This window comes from Lathamus discolor, chromosome 3 (assembly GCF_037157495.1).
Source record: "Lathamus discolor isolate bLatDis1 chromosome 3, bLatDis1.hap1, whole genome shotgun sequence".
Taxonomy (NCBI): Eukaryota; Metazoa; Chordata; class Aves; order Psittaciformes; family Psittacidae; genus Lathamus; species Lathamus discolor.
Genome location: NC_088886.1, coordinates 143761936 through 143787102, shown reverse-complemented (window position 1 = coordinate 143787102; position 25167 = coordinate 143761936). Strand labels below are relative to the sequence as shown.

The window sequence follows — 25167 nt, the reverse complement described above, 5'->3', positions numbered from 1 at the left end:
ACCTGAACGCTGATTACCATGCTATCAAATACACACTATCAAAGCTATTGCTTTGCAGCATCACTAAAGCTGCTCTGGGCACGCTGTTAGGATGCTCAAAACAGATTATACAAAACATTTTTTAATCATTTGATTAAAATATGGTAAATAGCTGAGAAGCAGGTCACCAAAATGCTCAAAGGTCTTGCTTAAATCACATATTCGATTTTGTGGTGTTGATTCCATGATGTGGTAGACTGAAGACTACTGGCAATAGTAGATGGCATGTTGATATCATTAAAGCTTATCAGCAAAAGTGAATGCTACTGCACTGCATGAAAGTCAACAGGAAAAAACAAACAGTGAACAGAGAATTCAGGAAAGTCCAACTGTGACACCTAGAGCCACCAGTGTGTTGTGACTATCCAACTAATTTCTTCGCCAAAAAAAGCATAGATCTAGTCCTCATCTCTCAAACCAATGAAAGGTTCAATCATACATAATAGCTGGGAGTCTCAAAGTACTTGAAGCAACTGAGGGACTTCAAAGGTGCCAAATGAGAATGTCAATCCAGTTTCTTCTTCAGGCTTAAAAATGAGAGTTGAACACACTTCACTTGAACTGTAAGGCTGTTTCATTTAATGCAAAATGAATGTAGGAAACTGATTCCTTTACTTTGAATATCTTGCCAAAGATAGTTCTGAAGAGGATCAAACAGGAAGAAATCCAGCCTGCCTGTTCACTGTACCCAGAACTCACAGATACAAGAGTTTAGTTTCCATGCCTCTTCAAAAATACTGTTATCAAGCCAGGTGGGTGAAAAACATAGTACATATCTACTCTTCATCTCAGGAAAAAAAAACAAACCCAAACCAAACTTGCTGACAAGCCCCAAATATAGAATCATAGAATAGTTAGGGTTGGAAAGGACCTTAAGATCATCTAGTTCCAACCCCCCTGTCATGGACAGGGACACCTCACACTAAACCATCCCACACAAGGCTTCATCCAACCTGGCCTTGAACACCACCAGGGATGGAGCACTCACAACCTCCCTGGGCAACCCATTCCAGGGTCTCACAACCCTAACAGGAAAGAATTTCTTCCTTATATCCAATTTAAACTTCCCCCGTTTAAGTTTTAACCCATTACCCCTTGTCCTGTCACTACACAGTCCCTGACGAAGAGTCCATCCTCAGCATCCCTATAAGCCCCCTTCAGATACTGGAAGGCTGCTATGAGGTCCCCATGCAGCCTTCTCTTCTCCAGGCTGAACAGCCCCAACTTCCTCAGCCTGTCTTCATACGGGAGGTGCTCCAGTCCCCTGATCATCCTCGTGGCCTCCTCTGGACTTGTTCCAACAGTTCCATGTCCTTTTCATGTTGAGGACACCAGAACTGCACACAATACTCCAGGTGAGGTCTCACAAGAGCAGAGGAGAGGGGCAGGATCACCTCCTTCGACCTGCTGGTCACGCTCCTTTTGATGCAGCCCAGGATACGGTTGGCTTTCTGGGCTGCGAGCACACACTGCCGGCTCATGTTCATTTTCTCATCGACCAGCACCCCAAGTCCTTCTCTGCAGGGCCGCTCTGAATCTCTTCTCTGCCCAGTCTGTAGCTGTGCCTGGGATTGCTCCGACCCAGGTGTAGGACCTTGCACTTGTCATGGTTGAACTTCATAAGGTTGGCATCAGCCCACCTCACAAGCATGTCAAGGTCCCTCTGGATGGCATCCCTTCCCTCCAGCATATGAACCGGACCACAGAGCTTGGTGTCATCAGCAAACTTGCTGAGGGCGCACTCAATCCCACTGTCCATGTCAGCGACAAAGATGTTAAACAAGACCGGTCCCAACACTGATCCCTGAGGGACACCACTCTTCTCAAGAATACCAGCTTCTCTATTGGAAGGTCAGACAATATTTGCTCAACGTGGAAGTGGGAAGAAAGTTACTCCTTACTTATGAAGACTTGTTCTTTCTTTCTCAAGGCCTTAATGAATGTATACATTCAAGATATCGAATATCCACAATGAAGAAAGCTATCCTATCCTCACTGTATCTGGCAAGTTGTTCAGATTCAGAGTTGAAGAGGAACCTGCAATCAGAATCAGTTCCTTTTCTGTTTGAGGAAGAAGGAAAAGCTCCAACACACATGTGAATGGGTACACATGTGAACATGTACACACTTGTCAGTAAACAATGACATGGCCATTTAAAAGTCTTAAGAGCTAAAAGCTGCATTTCATCCATGAAAAGTCACCAAAACAAATTATAGCTTTTTGACTAAATACAGATTATAATTCTTTATAGGGTTTAGGAATTATTTCTATTACATTACAGATTTCTATGTGAAATGGTGAAGTTCATAAACTTTTGACTTAATTTTTCCTTTGTGTGGGAAGAGGAAAGGATAGGGAGGAAGCAGTGGCTCATTGCAGCAAGTATGACTTCTAACCTACAATTTTTCTATTTTTAGAAAATATAGACAAAATTCAACATGTGTAGGCTAGAATTTGTTTAACCACCATTACAGAATATGACTGCTCATATTCTGGTGGTTCAAATCGTGACAATTTTTGCTGGAATACTATCACCATATTCTGAAATATTATGTATTCTTTCAAATATCCCAGTGGATTTTTTTTTTTAAATCAGGCTATAAGGTACATCTACAAAAACTCGGGGTTTACATTATGTACAACATTTTAAAACAACACCAGCAACAACTAAGCTTATTCAATAGCTTTCTACGTAAATCATCAGTTAAAATTTGGGATGTAGGGAGGAAAATGTTCAGAAATCATCAAAGTAAAATTTCACAGTGAAGCAAAGCAATGCAATACACAGCAGGTGGCCAAAGCTACCTCAGCAAAGCTTGTAATGGGCCTTACTAATGTTGCACTAGAGAATGCTATCGAACATATCTTGAGAACTGTTCCATAGCTTTATCCCATTACACTATTCAAAATTTAGAACCATTCTCTAGAATATGTTTCTCCTGTTACCTATTTCTTTCTAGGCCAGTTTTTAGAACTCACAGCCCATTTCAGAAGCCGTATACTTGTGCTTGAAAGGTGGCTAATCACGGTTTATCTGATTCTATAGAAAAATCTTTCAGAACACCGATAAGAAGATGCCAAAAACCCTTTTAAGAAAGAATTCAACCTTTATGTTAAGTTAGACAAGTTTCAGGAATTATTAAATTCTTAGGCAAGTTGCTGGACAAGGCTTTATTTTCATCTGACAGAAAAGCAAAACTGCTGTCATAAGATGCATAAAACAGAATGTCAGTCTGTGCTCACAGAATGAGCTACAGTCCTACTTAATTGAACATAAGGCAAGTTTTTAACCATTGCAGGAAGTCATTAAATACTGATCACTAATAATTTCAAATATGTGCTCTTCTCTTTTTCTAACCCCCTCAATTTTAACTTTCTTTTAAGTAGCAATTATGCAATTCTATTAGGAAAGGAAATTGAGTCACCTTAACTACAGAGCTCATACTTCATGTTAAACCTAGGGTTCAGTCAGAAAATTTAAGTCAGGCTAAGTTGCTTTGAGATATACAGTGAATGTGATCATTTATAGTCATGACACATTTTTCAGGCACTACTGCTGCCTCAGCACTAATTTAATGAGGGCTGAATAATTTGCAGAGGAGCGAAGTGAGCAAGCCTACCTTTACTGAATAGCCAATTACTACTGAGGCTCAAAGTTGTCCTCTCTTCCTTAATTATGCAAAATACTAAAGAACCATATATCTTTTCAAAAATTTATCCACATCTTTATTTACATTCCTTTCATTTTGGATCTTAAATTGTCCTGGAAGTGTATGATACACTTCTGATGTATTTTCTAATGTATGCATAACAATATGTTATTACCAAACTTCAACAAACTTTAAGACTCTTTTGAACTCCTTGATTTCTAGGTAAAGTTTTCCCCCAAACTGAACTACAAAGGTTTAGTTGTAATTAAGTTTGTAATTTAATGTGAGGGTGGTGAGGCACTGGCACAGACTGCCCAGGGAAGCTGTGGCTGTTCGAACCCTGGAAGTGCTCAAGGCCAGGTTGGACAGATCTTGGAGCAACCTGGTCTAGTGGAAGATGTCCCTGACCATGGCAGAAGGTTGGAATTGGATGAGCTTTAACATCCCTTCTGAGACAAGGGGGGCACAAAATTACAAAATGGAATATATAAACCTTTAGAAGTAGTTTTGAGTAATGTTAAGTTTGATGGCTTTGTAACAGTAGCAGTGGAAAATTACTGAGGTGCAGGATACATGGAGAAAAAAATAGAGTACAGCTAGAGAACATACTGAGAATTCTCACACGAGATAAATTGTTATAGTTGACATAGTTTTAAGAAAAATAGTCTAGAAAAACAGGACATAGGGATAAGGAGTATCTGGGAACGGCAGGTGTCCAGGATGGGCTACAGCTAAACTAACTGATAAGTAGGAGGATAGGAGTCTCTGGTGCTAACGAACCAATTAAACTGGTATAAACATCTACTGTGCATGCTTCAAAGGCTGCCAGAAGTGATGAAGATTGTTGGATGAAGTAAACGACCCTCAGAGACCACCACCACAATTCTGTATGCATGTGGGGAGCTTTCTGAAAAATGATGTAATCAATACGTAGCCTCATGAATATGTATGTATGCCCAGTGACTATAAAAGGACAGCGTGTGTGGCAACTGGGGAGACACACGTTAGGAGGAGCTATCCCCCGTGTCTCCCGGCACCGCAATAAAGAATACCTGCTTGTCAGCTTGAAACCTTTGTTGGCAAGTTTGTTCCGGGAGTTTTCTCCGAATCACTTCCAACCCAAACCAGTCTGGGATTCTATAATAATTCTAGAAACTTTCAAAATACAGTGGCCACTTAACGCTCATATTTCCGTAACATCCACACTTTTGAGAAGTGCTTGCTGTCAGCTTCCCTCTTCTCTGCATCCTTATGCTTAAGAAAACCTACCTAATAAAACTAAGACCTATATGAAGAGAAAACATCAATTCTATTTAATAGCCCATTGCTCAGTATCTTTTTTTTTTAAATATGCATTGATTCTAACTATGCTAGATACCTCCACATTTCGTATTTTGCCAATAGTTACCCAGGGAATGACACATAAGCAGTGGAAGCAGCTCTGTGATTTGTAAGTGTCTCAGTTTGTATTAGACACAAATGATGAAATCTAGAAATGATGAAATCTAGACTCAGTGAGAAGTAGGAGTTATGCATTAGGTCATAAGAACATTTTCTCCTACTGTCTTCAAATTTTACTGCTGTAACATTGGTTAAAAAAAACCACAGAAAATCTGGCAAATCAAGAAAATTACAGCTTCCCCAATTTCCATCCAGAGAGATTACAGCTAGTATTCCAGTGGGACTTTGGTTTAAAAGCCAAAGTTTTCTTCTTTGCAGGGGGTAATTTTAGGGGGAAATTCAGGTTCTCAAGCATAAAAAGCAAGTTGAGCCCCCCACTTCCTGAAAGTGGGAAGAAAAAGTTAAACTAGAGGTGAACTAATGGGCAGCCAATGTAACACCTCTGATGGAGACAAAATGCTGAAGCAATTTATTAGGCTTCCAAAACCACAACAGAGAAGTGGGACTGCTGGAAACTGCACTAATGAGACTAATTCAGAAAAAAAGTAGGTGTCAGCTTCACTAAAAACACACATTTGATAAAACCACAAAAACATACAGCCCTCTGAGAATACTATGATCTAACAAGGAATAATATTGCTATGCAAAGCACACTAATTAACAACAACCTACACTCCAGTGTAATTTATAAAGGATGCTTAGGCCCTGAGAACAGCAAGTTAAAGGAAAGTTGCAGTTTATATAATCAAAGGCATTGTTTAAACTGTTCTCATCTTTGTTTATGCTTACTACACCACAACTAAGTCATCTCAGAATTTATTGCATGTTAACAAGAAAGTTGTTATTTTTAGCTCAATTCCCACAGTTGTGAGCAAAATCCCAAGAGCACTATTGCACTTTCAAATGAATATCCAACATCTGAATATTGCAAGAACAATTAATTAGCCTCGTATTGCTGTTTAATCTATAGAAAAACTCAAATCTTCCCTTTCATAATATTTTGCTTACTAGGTCAATAAAACAGCACATAAAAAAAGACAGCGTTGTTTTGCTTTAGTATGGGAGTCCGCAGTCCATCCATTGTGTTTACTTTGACATTCACTTAAAGAATCTGATTTTTTTCAATGAAAAACACAAATTAGACTACTAATTATTAGTGATGGTTTTAGAATGCATCTGCAAACTCAAATGTGTTTTGACTTCATACTACAAAGGTCTTTGTTTTGCCCCTTAAGTACCAAATGAACCTTATCCTTATCTTTTCGGAGGCAATCAATTATTTTCCAATTTTGCATTGGATTTAAAGAGAAATTACTGATATATGATATGGTCTGGACAGGGTGTGGAGATAATAGCAGCCTCCTCAATCTGAAACTTTCCCAACCAGCAGTGTTTTGTGTTATTCTAAACATGATAAAGAAATTTTCCTAAATCTGTCCCAGGACAAGGACTTTATGCATTAGAAAGAAAAATAATAAAGCACACCCCTAACCAGAACCTATGAAGTTTCACATTATTTATATGAACAATAAAGAGTCATTAAGCCCTTCCAGGCTACAGTATTTACTAACACCATTCTAACAGTCTGTACAGTACACAACATTCACCAAAGTTGCTTTTCTCTTCTCAGTATATCAAATAAAGCAGAGATAAAAACAGATCCATATTCTTATTTTCGAATGTTGCTCTGACACATTCACTAATCCTGAAAGCCCTTCACATAGGTGAAGATTTTAAAGCCTTTTATATTAACCACACAAGTCAAACTCCACCATAGATAATACAGATTAAAAGGCACTGTGTTCACCTTAAAAGTTGCTCTGACTGCATTTGTGAACTCCACATCACCACCTGTTACAACAGCCATCTAAAATGAAATCTTACTCCTTAAATCACTATGATTGCAGTTTGAGAGGAAAAGGCAGACAAAGGAAAAAATCAAAAAGTTCCAGAGAATCTGGATAAGACATTTAGGCTGTCTCACACAGAATAAATGGGACTGGAAAGATAGATATGAATTTAAAAAAAAAAAAAAAAAAAAAAAAAACCTTATTTCTTTTTCTTAAATGCCACTGAAAACCCCAGGATAAGTCCTTTAACCCAAGATAGTCTTTTGAAGAATGTACATTTATCTGCAATTGCAAAACTGTACATTACGTATCTCAAATTTACATCACCACACTGGCTTAGGACATTGTTTAAATAAAGATAAGTGCAGCAGGATGTTACCTTGTTCAAGTTCTAAGCTCTGAAATGTAAGAAAAATCTAGTTTCTAAATTTAAAAAGCAGCTATTTCTCATCTACACTTCAAGCCAGTCAGGTAATATCAGTCATATCAATACTCCATCACTCACTATTAGATTTGAAGGCCTCCTGTGCAATATTTTAATGGGAATCAGAGAAAAAGGAAAAGGAAAAAAATAATAAAAGCAGCAAAATAAATAACTAGAGCAATCACTGACATTTGTGATTTTGTTATTTTGTTTTCAATTACATTTTCAACATCACGTCGTAGCAAGCAGCGGACAATGTGTTTCAAGTCTACTGTAAGTACAACATCAGGGGAGATCTTCTGACATAGAAAAATTACTTCTCTCTCCTTTATTAGCAAATAATAGAAAATACATGTCTTTCTAGGGAAAAAAAAAAAAAAAAACCACAAACAAAAAACAACTCTCTCTGTCCAGGTCCTACATTTACGGGGGGGGGGGGGGGGGAAATTAAGAATATAACTTATATTTGCATGTCCTTCTTGAAATGGAACACTAAAAAGGGTAATACAGAATATTTTGATTCACACTATATGTTCCTAAAATCCTGCATTCAGATTCAGCATAACAAAGGCAATTTTCAACTGCCATTTGGTTCATATGCATCTCAATTCATCTCCAACGTAACAACTTTGCAAATCACATACTAGCTTGATATAAGCTTTAATTACTGTTCACAATTACCTTCCGTTTTCCCGTGACTGTAAAATCCTAAGCTACTTAAAAATTAGGGGGTTTTATACAAAGAAATGCTGCATGTTCTACAAACTAAAATACTTCTAAAAATGTCCTTTACTAAGATGAACTGATTTGCCTGTAATAGAACCTTATTTTGCAAAGACATTCCATCTGAGTGTACACTGTTGGGTTTGACATCTTTTGAGCATATATTGAGCATTTATATTTGAGCATATATACCCATACATTTCATATATGGGTACCAATGATGTGGGTAGGCCTTCCAACAGTTTAAACAGCAATAAGCATCTGAATATTTAACTGCTAAAAAACTGAAGCTGACCACCCATGAAGGGTGGTCATTAATCCTGAATTTCCCATCTTCTGTCCCACAGTTAAATTAACATGGATCACTTTCCTAAGAAATATTCTGATGGCAGCTTCCTGTATTTGCCAGAGGCATGTGAGAGTTTTCAACCCTTTTGCTCCCCCACCATTAGAGCAGAAAGCTAATTAGCTCCTGGCTCATTCCAGTGCCACTGTGCAGGGAATTTCTACATGCCTTCATACTAGTACAGCTATTCTGTCACCCTTTGATCCTACATATCAGTTATACAGGGAGCTAGGGTTTTCTGGAGAAGAAAAGTATACATCTTTACTACCTCCTTGTCCCCAGCTGCTTGCAGCCCAGCTATTCACCATCCCAAACCCAGTCCTGCAAGCAGTTTTATGGATACTTATGTGAAAGTCTGGATTTATTTCTCTGTTACAGTGAAAATTATTATGTCTTTGTTTGATTCCTGCTATAACAGTGTATTGAAAAGCACTGGGACCTCCCAGATCAGCGTTCCAAGCCATTCCTGAGTCACATCTTGAAAGTAAGCAGTAACCAGTAACAGTTAAATCTGGTATGGAGAAACACTTGGGTACTGCCGGGTCATTAACTTTAAACATGAGACTTCCTTAATATCCTATACACCACTTACAGCACTCTTTAGCACCATGCTACATTTCTTTGAGGGCATAAACTTTATTCTCTTTGGACAAATCTCTAAAATATATTTCTCAAAGAAAATTTAATTCACACAAGCATCAATTACAGTTACTCAAGTTACCTGAAGTGTATACTTTTGAATTTCATCGAAAACAAATTCCACTTCTTTTGAGGTTGTTAACGAGGCAAGATTCCCACTCAGATTGTAGCAATACAGTTTGGCATTGTCATAGCTTTCACGACTAGAATTTATGCGGAGGCAGGCATCTCCAATATGACTCCATCCTTCCCCACACAGATGAGCTAGCATAAAAAGCATATGATTAAAGATGATTTGAAAAAACATAATGAAAACCCTAAGGGAGTCTGAATTTTACCTTCCTGAGGTCATAATTCAAAATACATCCCACACTCATTTTCCTTTTTCAAAATCGAAAAAAACTCTCCTAGAATTAAGTGATCACAACTTTACCCTTGCTTTGCTTTATCATCATATCTTTGCATTTTTATTTGCCTAAGCACAAATACAATGAGAGTAATAGGAAATTCAAATAACATCTCAGAAAATATTTCCTCTTCAGCATGACTCACGTTCAGATAACTAAAAAAAGTAATTCAGAGCAAGTGTTAATCTCAGTTTATTCTCAGCTATTTATTCTGCAGAATAAATTGATCAGTTATTTAATTAATAATCTCTGGAAAAAATGTGTTTATTAACTTCATCTGGACATAAAGATCAAATGGAAAAGGTTCTGACATCTGACTGCGCATACACAGTTATGAATATGAATTACAGAGTAAATATCATTTCAGAACATTAACAGTCACCTTCTGAGAATATATCAGTATTTTAATATTCACTGCTTTCATAGTATTACCAACACTAGACAATCAAGAAACTAGATCTTAGGCAGTATCTGCACAGACAAATTGAAGTATAATTGAAGTATAATTTAGAAGATAAACCCTCAGCTAGCAAGAGTAACAATGTCAGTGGATATGTAATAGTAAAGGACCCAGTATGGCAATTCAGCTCTGCACTCAATGATCCCCACAGGCTAGAATTTGTCTATGGCTTGTGCAAAGGTACATGCCATTATGCCTTCGCTTATATTATTATCTCTCCTTACAAGATTAAAGCCAGCACTGATATACAAACCAGTGATGTAACTACATTTGTGTTCACCTGTACAGGCACAGACAGGCAGGGAGAGTCAGCACAAGTACAACAAACCCAGGACTACTCATTGAACAAACATTCTTTGACAACAACGGAAGAAACTTATTCCAGTTTTGAAATCAACTGCATAAAGCAGCATTGTCACCCCATAGCCCTTACCAGGTAGAGCCTGGCACTCCTGCTGTCGTTGGTCCCACTGGCAGTTCAGGTGCAGCGAGCAGCTTTTGCAGCTGGTCAGTTTATTGCAGATCTGTTCATTCCTCACATGACATTTGGTGTAGTTTTTAACCGACTATGAAAATAAAACAGAGAAAACAGCATCTCAAACTGATGTCAAGCTATCAAGAAACCAGAAGGCAAAACTGAAACACACAGCAGGTGAAAATCACTGAAAAAAAAAAAATTAAAAAAATCACAGCCACCTAAAATCTTGGGTGAATTTAAGTTTTGTGTAGATCCCCTTATCAGTTGCAGACAGTATAAACTGCATCTCTAGACCACAAATCACCCTACCTGTCCTACATTAATAACTTCTGAATGGGTCAAATAGTACTTTAAATATGCCATTTTCGTGTGCAAAGCGCAAGAGGAACTTAAATAACTAAACTAAATCTCTACTTCTTAGATAGCTAAGAGATATGCTATCTCTAAATTATTTTGTACAATGCAGGTTAAAACAAGTAAAATAAACTGAATAGAAAAAAAGGCACAAGATACAGGTGTAAAATAATTACACATCATTGACTGAAAGTGGAAAAGTGTGTTCCGCTTCATTTTATCGGGATTAAATGAAACAAAAATAGAAGCTATAGGCCAGTAGGCACAAAACACAGGAAGGATTTGTCAAAAATTTCAATCATGCCTTTTTACAAATTTAAGAGCAAACCTCTATGCAACATAGCTTGTAAGAAATTTACAGAATCTACAGGAAATCATTTTGCCAAACAGTGATATAAAACCAGGAATAACATCATTCCTTTAGTACCTCAGTATACAAGAAAAGCAGTAGACACTGACGGAATTTTCTCTTGGGTTTTTTGCCGAAGTGAAAGTGAAGTGTTTCTTTTTGGTGAAGTGTTTTGTTACTCTAAAAACAGGTCTTCCTTTGTAAATTAGGCATTTTTAATTCAAAACTTTTTCCCTCTGCACAGTACTTTTAATTAAGACACAATATTGATATCTTAATTAACAAACTGCCCCAACCCTCACCCAATTCATCAGCTTATCTATAAGGCTGTCTCTACTAACTTAATTTCAAGGTAATAATGAAAAAAACCTCCTAATTCAAGACAGAACCACAGGATAGTTGAGGTTGTAAGGGACCTCTGGAGGTCATCTTGGTCATCACCAACCCAAACATTTTTTTTCTCTCTCTAGCAACAAAAGATTAATTCATGCACGGCAGCAAAGATGGATTGCACTTAGACAGGAAATGCATGGTTTACATGACGATTTTGATTGCTTTCCTTTCTAATTATCTCCTGCAGTACAATAAAGCACATCTAAAGGGAAAATCCTACGGTGAACTACGCAGTCGTTGGTAGTTGAATGTGGACAGTGACAGAACATCAATCTCACACAGGGCCAACTTCAGTCCTGCTAAAGAACACTGCTGTTTCGGGATTTGGTTGTTGACTTTACTGGATCAGATACCAGTGAGCTTATTATAAAAGGTACTAACTATTTTTCTTGTCTATATGAAAAGCTATTGTGAAGCAAAGGACAACAGAGAAGCAGTTCTAGGAGAAGGAATCTACACCGCAGTGTGAAACAGAGCCAAAGGCCATGCCATAAAGTAATAGAATGTCTACCTAGACAAATAAATGCATACAAACAGTAAACCACAAAAAAACTTTGGCACAGGCCCACATCTAACTTCACTGTCATGAAGCATATTCACAAAACTGCCCGAGAGATACTTTAATGTGAATTTTAGAGCACAAGTAACCACCATCTGCTCATTTACAATACCTCAACTAATACTTCTAATGCTTCATGATGGCATAGTCAAAAATCCTTAATCATTCACATTGGTTTTGTAAATTATATATTCTTTATTGATATTACATACAGATTACAATATTCCAACTAAACCAAGATATTTTTCTATTACTTTCTAATCATGAAGCTTGTTGTGTGCTGGTTACTTAATTTTTAAAATAAAATTCAAAGTACTAGTGACTATTCTGTAATAATGTTCTCTGTTGTATTCCCTTATTCCCAGCACTTATTGCCCTTAAATCCAATTTTAACAGTGCTTGCCTGAAAATCTCATTAGTTCAATGTAGAAGTGAACCCAATAGGTAATTCATATTAACACAATATTAAGGTTATAACTTAAGCTACCAAACCCAATGAAATTCAGAAATATGACAGCCCATCTGTTACTGAAGTTCTATATTGCTGTAGGATATTTATAATGTTTACACACCAAAGCATGAGTAAATCATGTTATGTATAAAGCTTCCCACTTATGTCTGATTTACCTGGATTTTTTTAGTACTCTTCTTGATGTGGCAGGCTTATGAACTGCAGTGATTTTGTGAATAACCACTGCAGAACGAATATACTACAGCAGTTTCTCTCAGAATTTGGGGAATTGCTATTCTCAAATTTTTGCTACCTCTCCTCTTTTGCCTGGATTTTTTAGGTTAACACTGTAATCTTGTCTACTTCCTGGAAATTACTAATCTAACAGATTTGATAGTATTTGTCTGAAGCTACTCCCAAATCTCACTATTGGACAGTCCTTAGTCTGAAATTTATCTTTCCCAAGATGAATTTAATTCTATTCATAATTCCTTCAAATACTTTATACATTTCCCTTTAATTATTATTTTATAGAGTTCCTCAAATGCAGGCAGATTGCTATTACTATTCTTGGTATTGGTAATAGTGTAGCAAGTAGGCATTTTAACAAGCTTAATGTGAGGATTCAGAATAAGAGCTGAAATTTTACAAGAAAAGTGGGGTTTTTCCATTTTTTTCCAAGCAGTCGTATAGTTTTGAAGAGAAAACATTTTCTCCGAGTCAACATTTTTCAAGTAAAGTTTAGTATCACATTACTGCTGCCTTTCTAGCCTTCAAAATACTTTCCTTAAGTAAAATGGGAGTAAGTTACTTTATTTGCAATGTTTTAGTGTAGGCAGTTACCATTTCTATAAACTGAATGACTACAGGCCAACACTGTAGGCAAAAAGTGGAGCATATTATTACAGCTACCATATCTTCAGTGATTACTTCAATTTCTACTGTAGAGAAGCAAGACAACAGAAGAGAAAGAAGCCATTTCCTGTTAATTCCTGAAGCATGCCTTTCAGGACTGCTGGTTGGATGTGAAGTTCGGTGTGGAGCCAGGAAATGGGAAGAGCTGTTTTGAGGATATAAAGAATTAGAACCAATTTCATTTAATAACCAGTGCAAGCATTTCTCATTGTTTCCCAAAGAACAGGGTGGGGGAAGAGACAAAGAAGTGGGGTGAAAAAAAAAAATGGTAAGAAAAGAGGAAAAAGGTAAACCCCTCAAAATTATTCCACATTATGAATATCAAAAAAGAAGCCATAATATTGTCCAGTAAGAACCCACATGTGCACATGACATGTGACATTTTTCAGCCTGTAAGTCTATCAGTACTTGAGCCAAACACAAATACAAATGGCTGGTACATGTCTAAACCCAGCTCACCCTCTTCTTTCCCAAGCACATTGCTTAAGGAAGGTTTGCAAGCAGCACTTTCAGGGCTTCAGTGCAATCACATTTTTTGAATTTGCCTGCAAAAATGAGACAGCTTTAGGGCTGTAATGCGGACTTGATATATTGCTGGTTTTAAATATGATTATTCTTATTAAAGCTCTTCTTTCTCACAAGGCACAAAAAGATTTTGCTTCATGGGATGACTCCTCCCCGAAGAGCAGACCAAGTCTTTGCTTACTCTTCCGTGCTACTACCGCAAGCAAAAATGACACATTGTAAAGGGGCAGCCATTTAAAATAAAACTAATCTCTCCCCAAAGCCTTTTATTTATTTATTGCTGGAGACAGGATGGTAAAAACTAGAAGGCAAATTTATAAAATTAACAGCTTTTCCTGGGAATATTTCCATTATCAAATAGAAATAGAGTCAATTTTCTGACCAACGCAATCAGCAAGGGAGTATCATTCTCACAGTATGAGACACAAAGCTTTTTATCTGCAGATGTACAATGTGAATACAGTTTCTTAAACATATTAAGCAGATCCAGATCTGGTTGTTCTCCTCTATTAAGAGGCAAAATGCATCAGAATCACGGAGGACCAGGAAGACACTGGATATTATAGACTACAAATGTCAAAGGTCAAAGTGCAAGATAAACGTAACAGACATAAATTCAGTGAACTGCTAGTAAAAGTAAATACAATCTACAATATCCTGGGTTCAGCAGTAGCAGTCATTTTTTCTCCTTCTTAGTAGCTGGTGCAGCGCTGTGTTTTGACTTTCGGCCTGGCAACAGCGCAGATAACACCAATGGTTTTAGTTGTTCCTAAATCATGTTTACTCTGACCAAGGACTTTCTAAGTCTCATGCTCTGCCAGGGAGGATGGGAAGCCGGAAGGAAGCAGAGACAGGACACCTGAGCCAAGCTAGACAAAGAGGTATTCCATACCACAGCACATCATGCCTAGAATGTAAATTGAGAGTTACCCGGCAGGGCTGGCTCACTGCTCAGTCCGGCTGGGTATTAGCAGGTGGTATCATATTCTCTTCCCTTGTTATTTCCCTTATCATTATTATTATTGGTGGTAGCAGTAGTGATTTGTGTTATACCTGAGTTACTGGACTGTTTTTATCTCAACCTGCGGGAGTTGCATTCTTTCTCCTCCCCGTCCCTCTGGCAGTCATGGGGGGATAAAGGGAGGAAAGTGAGTGAGCGAGACTGTGTGGGTCTGAGTTACTGACTGCACTTAAACCACAACGCCCACAAAAATCAGAAACATGCCGCTAGCAGGACACAGAACTTTCTTTGGAAACAGCAAAAGAAGGAAGATGTGAGACAGAGAAGCTAAGTTAAAAAGGCAGTTATGGGCATGACAGAAATTTCAGGAGTGCTATGTAGTGCTTACACCTACACAACACAATTAGGTTTCACAAGTCAATCGAAATATTCCTGTTTGAATTTTGATCTTTGATAGAGACATCAAATGAATGGGACAAAACAAACAGGTACATCAATGACACTGCTTCCCTCTTTATAACAAAGTCCTATACAATATGTTTCAAAGCTGAAATCAGCTCTAGACTAGATACAAGAGGCTCCAAGAAGGAGCTTGAAGGAGCAAGTTATACAGCTATTAGTATGTTGTATTTTGTGACATCTGTACTTGTCATAACACAGTATGACAGCATTATAGTTGCTTCTGCCCCCATGGCAAACCAGTATCTGTATTTGCATAGCTTTGAAAAAAGGTGGAGTAGGTCATTGTACCATATTCACCATCCATCAATCTCAAATGTAAAAATTAAATAACTGTTTTCTTAGTTTTATATACAAGACCTACATTTTATTATGGAATAACTTCAGTGTATTATGTACAACCACTGTAAGCAGTCCAGGGAATTTAAATGGTATAATTTCTCAAGACAACCTTCAAAATCCTTATTATAACAGACAAAATCTCTAACATAGATTTAATGGTAGAAAACAGACAAATAGGATAGCTAGCATGCTGCTCACTGGCCAAATTTCAGTACAATTTTGAATCACTCCACAAATTTTAAGTAAACTGTTTTCCCAGTTGGGGAGGACAGGATAAGCATTCATCCTTACACATTTCTATCAGATATGATGATGTTAATTCATTATATCCACCATCAGAACAACCTGGCAATGCAAGCCTCTGCTTGCAACTACATCAGATATGAGCATGATATATATCTTAATGATCCATGAGTCTGCACAGTAGTGGAAATAGTGTCCTGTTAATGTACTGACCCACATCAGTGAGCATAGGCAGGTAAACATGTATCGCTGATATATTAGCACTACTTATGAAGTCCATCTGTGCAAACAGTTATTTCAGGGAAATATCCATATTTTACAGCCCTTCCAATAAGCAGACCAGTCACTGGTTTGCACATATCTAAGACCACAAGGTCATTGCCAAAACGATTGCCAACATATCTTTAGTATGCTGACCAGTTTCCATGAAGCAAAAGAAAGAGATCCTCATACCTTATGGTCTGTCTCATCTGGATGTTCTGTGATCTAAGTCATGTATCAATGCCTTTGTACAGCTACAACAGTGGGACTTTCTCCTTGTGCTGTTTCTGATTCTACAGCTTGTTATGCCATATTACCATCACAGTACTGTCACAACATTTTCATTTTGTGGGCCTAGTCCAGAAGTAGCCGTCTACGAAAATGGATAATCAGCCTGATCCATTCCACTTCTCCACATGGTGCCATTGTGTTGATGCTATTTTGGTGGGTTTATGGCGATAGCTGCAACATTCTGCCTCCATCATCTCCCAGCCAAATACATTAATTTTGCAATAGCCATCTTCAGCTTATGATAATAATTCTTTTCAGAAATCATTTTTATGAATTTTTTACTATCACACTCTCTACTAACTCTACTAATAGCCTTCACTATCCACTTCAAACCCTGAATAAAGGACAGGAAATGATACAGAGAAGACCGGTGCATCAGTTGCTCATTAAGCTGACAATCTTGGTCATGAATGGTTGTCAAAGAAGGATACTACACTGAGAAGCTTGTTCTAAAATACCCAGTGCTCCACATTTATCAGAGATGAAGATAGTCTGCTCCTTAGCAACTACTCCTTGCTTAAGAGTTGAAAACCACAGTTAGGAAATCGGCACCTAATATAGTACAATGTGTTAGGAAAGAAGAGCCCTTGAAGATCACAAAGGAAACTAACCATTAGTGCCTGGAATGTGAAATCCCTTTGACAGACTTATAACATGGCTGTTGATGAACTTGTGTCTGCATTGCTTTTATTAGTAGTGACTAACTACGAATGCCAGTGATTACAGCTGGCTGCAAACACTCTGAATGGGCAAGATTTGAGTCAGAATCAATTCAATTCACACATTAATTTCTCTGTCTAGAGAACACAATTGATTTGCATCAGGTTCCCACCAGAGAGCAAGCTACTTTTACTAATGGAAGTGTGAAAAGAAAGGATTGTGAACTCTAGTACAGCCAGGTGCCTGGAGCTACCTGAAAAATATAAAGAAAGAAAATTTATAAAGCTAAAACGCTATTATAAGATTGTCGAAAAACAAATTAACAAGCTAGAGATGCAGCAACCAGTGGACAACAACATAAAGAATAAAACATGGCAGCAAGCAATATTAAAAGTAGAAAAATGAGGAAACTGTATGAATCTGTATGTTCTTATTGCTTGTACTTACAAAGATCAGAACAATCTTACCAAATCATCACAAGCCTGTTAATCTCATGGTGACAAAAGCTCATATTCCTTAATGAGATAAGTAACTCCATGACCCTAAGAAAAACATTTCTATAAAGAACAGTAATGAGAATATCAAGACTGTTGATGACTGACATGGTTCTGTTTGAAAGGGGGGAGGGGGGGGAAGAGGAGGAAGAGGGAAACCAATAGCCATCCTTCATTGGATTCCACGTCTTTCTGCATACTGTATCCACATACGCACAAAATCCAAGTTGATAATGACGCCACGTTGTTCCAAATGTTGTTAATTAGGAGGCAATAGTATTTGTCCCAAGAGATATATTGGCGGGCTAACACAATCTTAAATAATACCTGTATTTTTTTCCTCTGGAATAGGTATCCTTGCTGCAGTCCAACTCTACCCTCTGCAACATTTTTACTGCAAATGCCAGGCAAACACATTTACATTTGTGTTCAAAACAAGCTACTATTAGCCTACTATACCCCTTTCATTTGCTGCAGCAGGCCTCTGGCTTAGCTAGAAAAGAAACAGCATTAATAACATAACCATAGGTTTGCAGACTCACCATGCTACAGTTACTATTTGCTGAAATGCACTTCTTGTCATCACACCACTGGCACCCATTTGTATTGGCGGTACAACTTGCACAATCCGCATACCTGTAACATCTGTCATCTGCAGCAGCTGCAATACCAATGACAGGCAAAGGGAAACGTCACACAGGGGAAAGATACCATATTTTAAACACTTGCTTTGAGAATGTGCTGTTGTATCCTTCATTTGAACTGTAGTCATTCATAAAGGTTTAGGTTACTGCAGGAAATTAATTCTATTCATTGATAGGATTTACTCCTTTAAAAAATTCCTTTAGTAACAACTATATTTGAAGGTTCATAAGTCTCATCAACTAAAGGAATACTCACTGCAGTGTATTTGCAGCATACAAACTCTCTTAGTACAGTGCATAAAGAGTATAAAAAACTTTTTTAAACTACTCATTCTTCACTCCCTTAACACAGAGAAAAGATTTTCTTCAGGTGCAGGTTTCTGATAAAAATATTACATTGCTGTGCAAGAAATCAATGGTAAAACTAGTAGATAAAAAAAATCTAAGACATATTAGTAACACACAGTCAGTTTAAGTCTTTATAAATTAATTTATAAACCTAATAATAATTGGTAAGTTATAGTTCCACCCTTTCTCTACAAAAAATACTTGAGGAAGAGTTAAATCCTGAATACGAGGCTTCAGGACTTGGACTAAATGTTAATGTTATTTAAAACAGAGACAAGTTATAACTTCTGTTTAAAAGAGGCAAAAATCTGCAAAATCACTGTGATTGAGAAGAGAAGAATTCCTGCCTTTTCCTGCACTGATTACCATGTTTGACTCCTGTGCAGTTGGCTTCTTTAGTCTGAAGATCACACAAGTTTAAGAGATTCCCTTGCCAGGAAAATGAACTTTTGAAAACCCACTAAAATTTCTGCTTATCCTTTACTATTGACTATCAGCAGCTTCTCAGGTGATACCATCAACCAGATAACAACTGAGCAGTGTAAAAGAATATACGAAAAATCGGCTTTTGCCTTGAAAAATTTGGCTTTATTACCACTTGAAACTGGAAGGATTTGAAGCAGTGGTGTCCACACAACTTCTTCGGTACTGGAATTCTAGTCACCTCATCTCTCACAAGTTCAGTTGTTGGTTATTGCCACTGTGGCAGCTGTACTTTGGAAACTGTTCTAACTTTACTTTCCTTCAGCGTGTCTGTTCTTTACCTGTTGCTTTTTGTAAGATCCAGTTCCATCTGTATTATTTTTGAATTCAGCATCTCAAGATTCTTCCTTTTATAAAGAGCTGAAACTGTAGACTCAAGATCTCTAAATGTTATTAAACTGCACAAAAGCAGCTCTTCAGAAAGCTTTACCTAGGGTAACCTTTTTGTTATATAATGCACCTTTTCTGAGTTTGAAACTTTATATACAGTTCTGAAATAAACAAAAGCTAACAGAAAAAATGTCCTGAAGTACTCATTAATAGCAGAGCTAATATCTTTTCACAAACATTAAAAGCAGACTGGCAGTTTAATTGTATGGTAGTTTGTACACGTAGCACAGAGCCAAAGTTTGGTTAGCAATTTTATACTGTGCTGAAAGGAGAGATGCACAAAAAAAAATAGTAGGTGTATGTAGCAATGATGCATATGCTGTTCATGTGAAGTACAAGAATAACACTTTCACAAGCAATTTATTTGTGACAAGCCAAAATACTTCGGAATAGGGTGCAACAGTTATTCACAATGCTAAACTACTGTTTCAAACAATACAGCTATCACAATGCTGCATAGAAATTCACATGACAAACTTGAACCCGTTTTGACACACTGCATCAAAGGGTTTGTTTGCCTCAAATTTCTAGCCTGCTGTGAAGGTTCTATATTCTTCTATACAAATGCTCCTGTTTGATAGGTAATCTATGTGAAGCAGCAATGCTTTCGCTCTCACTTACTGGTGACACACAGACATGAGAGTGTCATATGCCTGTAACGCCAGGTACCACTTGGAGCACCCATTTGTGCTCTGACTGCTGTAATGCTTTCTTGGAATCAGAAAAACATGAAGGCTTTCCTAGATATATATATAGATAGATATAGATAGATATATAAATAAAATGTGTGTCAATATACACACAGACATATATATATATCCCAAAACAGAAGGCAGAGAAAGAGGAAAATTAGTTACAGTATTGCAAAGCTCACCCTTTTATAAAAGCTTCAAACACAAGCTAAATGCAAAAGTTATTTTACACTTTAGCTCCCCAGTGAAACAAATTCTTCTTTGAACCATCTTGGTTTGTATCCCTTTGCGCCTTAAACCTGTGCCATCTGCACCTACTTCCCTGTATTTAGAATAAATTAAAAACCAGAATTTAATGATTTTAAAGATTAATCCATCAGTCTGTTGCATTGAGTACTCCGAGAGGAACAGCCTTAACAGTCCAATCACTAGTTCCACTTGGCGGGGGGGGGGCATGTAGTGTTTTTTTGCCCCTTATCTCCTAAATCACATTGTAAATCTGACACTGTAAGACTAGAATTTACTTGCCTGTTTTCTTTGGACATTTTGCTCTAAGGATGTTGTTAGCATGTCCAGATTCCCAGGATTCACAATGTTTCTTGTTCCACAGACACCTTATCCCTGGACGAGCGTTTTTACACAGCTCTTCATCTCTGAATGCTTCACAGTTTGGAGGCTTGTACACAAGGATGTCATTCAAAAGAACACTCGAAAAACCCCCAAATATATACATGGACCTATTAGAAAAAGCAAGTAAATATAACCGCTATTACAGATAGATACGCATCTTCCTGATTTCTTATCTGTCTTGATATACAATTAAAACATAACACATACTATCATCTCTCTCTAATAAAGACTCTGTCAGTGGTCATTGATTAGTTTTCCAATGAATTTCTCCGTTAATTTTACACTAACAAATGCATTGTGCCATATTATTACTGAGGGATATGTTCCAAATGTCTGGAAAGAAGAAATAAGAGCTGTGAAGGAAACTATTCATTTTTTGAGTCAGATAATGAGAACAGAGTGTGAAATAATGGCCTGCAGGAAATGAGAACATTTTTCTTCAAGATTTCAAAGACAGACAGCAATAACTGGCAGATGGGTATTTCTTTTGGTAACACTTCTGGTGCAGTAGCTTCTGACATCAGAACCAGAAGACCTTCCCCTTCTCATTTAAAATTATGAACAGACTCTGGTAACTGATAACAATAAAGAACCTGTGTGTCTGTTGTATCATGTACTCTTAAAACAGAATTAATCATACAGCTACCAATAACAAATCTTTGTGAAGCATCTCATGTTACGGTTTTTTGAACATAAAAGCCTACTAAAAATACCATTAAGTTCAGAAAAAAACAGGCATTTTTACCTTGAATCTAATTCACTGAAAGTGACACTTCTCAAAGTATCAGGCATCTTAAAATAACACAAATATGAATGAAAAACTATCATTTGCTGAATTCATTAATTCCAAGCAATTTTCTCTCAATGGAGTAATCTGTTCATTGATTAATTTCAAATGCTCTGCGCATGGAGTTACAACTTACTGCTATTTTCATTAAAATCAAAATCTTCGTATTACTTATCACGTCTGTTATTTCTTAACTATAGAATACACATATGTAGAGGATCTCCAAGTTGCTTGCATATACTTATATACATGTACTTAAGTACTGAGTTTATTAGCGTGATGAATCATGTAGAAGAGGATGATTAGCAGTACAATGATCTATAGTACTGCAACTATCAGATACTATTAGGCTAGCTAGCAGCTGGCCACAGTAAAACTGAAACATGGAAATTTAGAGATTTCTTTAAATCTGACTACAGTTTTCTACAACTTTTCCTCTGAAAAGGTGACATTTGTCTTACAATTTTATCTTTTGGGGTTGGGGTGGCAGAACCAGGAAGTTCATCCACCAAATCCAGAAAGCTCCAGATACACTCCATCTCCTGTTTCTAGATGAAGTTGTTTTACTGAGCTCCTCAATGTAACAAATGACATGAAAATATTTTCTGAAGGATAAGCAGTCACTTAATAAAGTCTAGATACTGGCAAGCTTTTTTTCCCCACAAGTGGTTAATAACAACTGTATCAGTATCATCAAAATCCTGCTTTTTCCAAGCAAGTTTTAGTTACGAGTTTCTGATTTTATGATAGAAGACGAACAAGGAATTATAACACGCTGCAAAGAGAAAATGATTTCTCCCATCACATCTCAGTAAGGATTATAGCTGGTACGGAATTTCCAATTCCCTGTAGTTCACAATACTGAAGAAACACCTCAGTACGCTAGAAGGTTCATATAAAAAGCCACTAAACAGATTCCACAGCAAGTCATATTGATAATTAGTTGTAATGGCTCCCTAAAACAAGAAAAGCCCTAATGAGCACTGCTTTTCATGTTAATAAATTACATCAGTTGTATGGCATCGAACCACACTTCACACAGGTGAAATTTCTGCCACAGAATTTTCATTCAAAAAAACAGCAAGAAAAATTTAGAAGACACTTCATTTACCCATTACTAACAACAGCAGTGTGACCAAATCTGTTGACATCTCGATGCAGATTAGGTTTCGGTAAAATCTTCCATTCATCACAAGCTGAAAGATGAAACAAAAGCATATGAAAACATACACAATCTTAAAAACCAGCAAAATATATGAACAATGGATTATCAGATACTCTTTTAAGTATCACCTAACTTTATTGCCTTTTTACCCTCCTTTCCCAGAAGGATCAGTGCAGGCAACCCCCTGCTTTCCATTGTAAAAACAGACCATCTATACCTCATGGTCATCACATGTCCTTAACATGCTTTTATCACCTTTTGTTCTCACAACCTCTGAAACATAACTTGACTGATGTATTTAAAACCATTCTTAATATTAGTTTCCAGTGGTTTTCAAATTGCTCTGTGAAATCAGCAGGATTTGACAGGCTTTTTTTCCTGTTGTCACTTGGTGAAAGCTAAGCTGCTTTCCCCCACTTCTAATAATCTGCTTTATTGTGCTGTTTAAATATGCCATTCATTCAGAACTGATAGGGTTCTTCTAAAGTCTTTATTTGCAGGAATATGCATTTATCAACGTATATCACAGGTCAGTGATATACACACTATCAGTCCTTAAACATACTGTGTTAATTCCATTTTCAAACTTTTGATCTGTTTCATTTCTTTTCAAGTAGGCTTTGGATTTTTAGGTAGATCCCCTTTTAAAATGCATCACTGAGATTTTCTGGGAAAACAATTCCTATACATACAGATTCTTCTACACTTCTATAAGTCGCAAGATCTGAGGACACTGCAGGCTGTAGTTCTGAGAAGCTGTATTTGCACTGCTCAAGAATAAATCAACAGGTATTCCTCTTAGATACATCTGTCAAGTAGCTACTCCAAGAACCTGTAAGCAACACTTATGGCATTTATCAAGGCCAGAGGACACTCACAGAAGTCTCCCTTTATTATCATAGAATCATAGAATAGTTAGGGTTGGAAAGGACCTCAAGATCATCTAGTTCCAAACCCCCTGCCATGGACAGGGACACCTCACACTAAACCATCCCACACAAGGCTTCATCCAACCTGGCCTTGAACACTGCCAGGGATGGAGCACTCACAACCTCCCTGGGCAACCCATTCCAGTGTCTCACCACCCTAACAGGAAAGAATTTCCTCCTTATATCCAATTTAAACTTCCCCTGTTCAAGTTTTAACCCGTTACCCCTTGTCCTGTCACTACAGTCCCTGACGAAGAGTCCCTCCCCAGCATCCCTATAGGCCCCCTTCAGATACTGGAAGGCTGCTATTAGGTCCTCTATTATACAGTCCTCTGCCTTTACAGACCATTTCAACATTCACAACAAACACTGCCACCATTGTAATCAACTGATCAGTAGCATTGCCCTAACATTACACACTCACAAATTAGCCAAAGGATTTCAATTTCTATGTATTTCATGGGACATCTATAACAGTGATCTTATTTCTTTTCACATGTGCTTTAAGATGAAACTACCACTCCACCTGTGCAACCCATCTCATTATTGTCTTATGTAAGTACACTACTAATTACTTTCTTTTCATCAAGTGTTCAACATAAATGTTGTATCAGTATCTTCATGACAAATTAAGTATTTGATTGCATTTCTTTTAGTTCAGTTGTAGAAGCATTTACAAATGTGGTTTTGGTGTGATTTCGTTTTTCTGTCCTGAGATCTTAGTTCTTGACAACTATTAGTCCTTTCTTCATTATTTCCTACTTGAGTTCTACTGACTTCAAATATTCAAATCCCACAGTAACAGGAATAGAAAGCACCCAGAGATTGAAACTTCCTGGAAATCCCCTTAAAACAGAGAAAAAAAAGTTTTCTGCAGAGCAGGCAAAGCATTTGTAGAATTTGTCATCAGAAGAGGTTCTGGAGACAGGTTCAAGACGACTTTCGTATCAGACACAGCAGTTACAGCTTTCTCATTTAAAAAAAAAAAAGCTGCTATATTCACAATACAATAACGATGTGTGCAAGGACACACATGCCAGAGAGATGGTGTTCCTGAAACAGCTTCAACAAAAAAAGATGACAGTACTAGGGCACCAGTTATGATCACAGGTCTCCAAAGAAGGCAGGAATAGTATTATATTTCAAAAGCTATGAAACTCAAACATTTTAACGCTACAACCAACCAGCAAAACCTTAATGTTATACTTTAAAATCAAGTTCTTGCTGCTGTTAAGTTATTGCACATTAACAGAAACAGCATGTTAGAGCTCATATACCTTTGATGATAAAGGAAACAACTTAGGAAAACCCACATGAATTTTCATCTGATCTTGAAAAGTGCTGCACATTATTTTTAGTAATTTTACAAACATACATGCAAACATATAGTATTTCCTGTACTCAGAAATTTATTTAAGTGGGAT

The 25167-nt window shown here is 37.2% G+C and overlaps 1 protein-coding gene across 8 annotated transcripts in view; it reads right to left on the bottom strand.

Moving 5' to 3' along the window:
* The window catches only part of ATRNL1 (attractin like 1), a 543705-nt gene that overhangs the window by 407567 nt on the left and 110971 nt on the right, over positions 1–25167 (bottom strand). For 7 of the 8 annotated variants that reach the window (XM_065672331.1, XM_065672333.1, XM_065672332.1 and 4 more), the window contains exons 11-15: positions 22761–22845; positions 20761–20969; positions 18218–18336; positions 10374–10506; positions 9156–9337 (exon numbers count right to left, since the gene is read on the bottom strand). In XM_065672331.1, the coding sequence (XP_065528403.1) occupies positions 9156–9337; positions 10374–10506; positions 18218–18336; positions 20761–20969; positions 22761–22845 (728 nt within the window). Of the gene's footprint in view, positions 1–9155; positions 9338–10373; positions 10507–18217; positions 18337–20760; positions 20970–22760; positions 22846–25167 lie in introns of those variants that run through there. The other variant, XR_010610974.1, reaches the window with a different exon arrangement.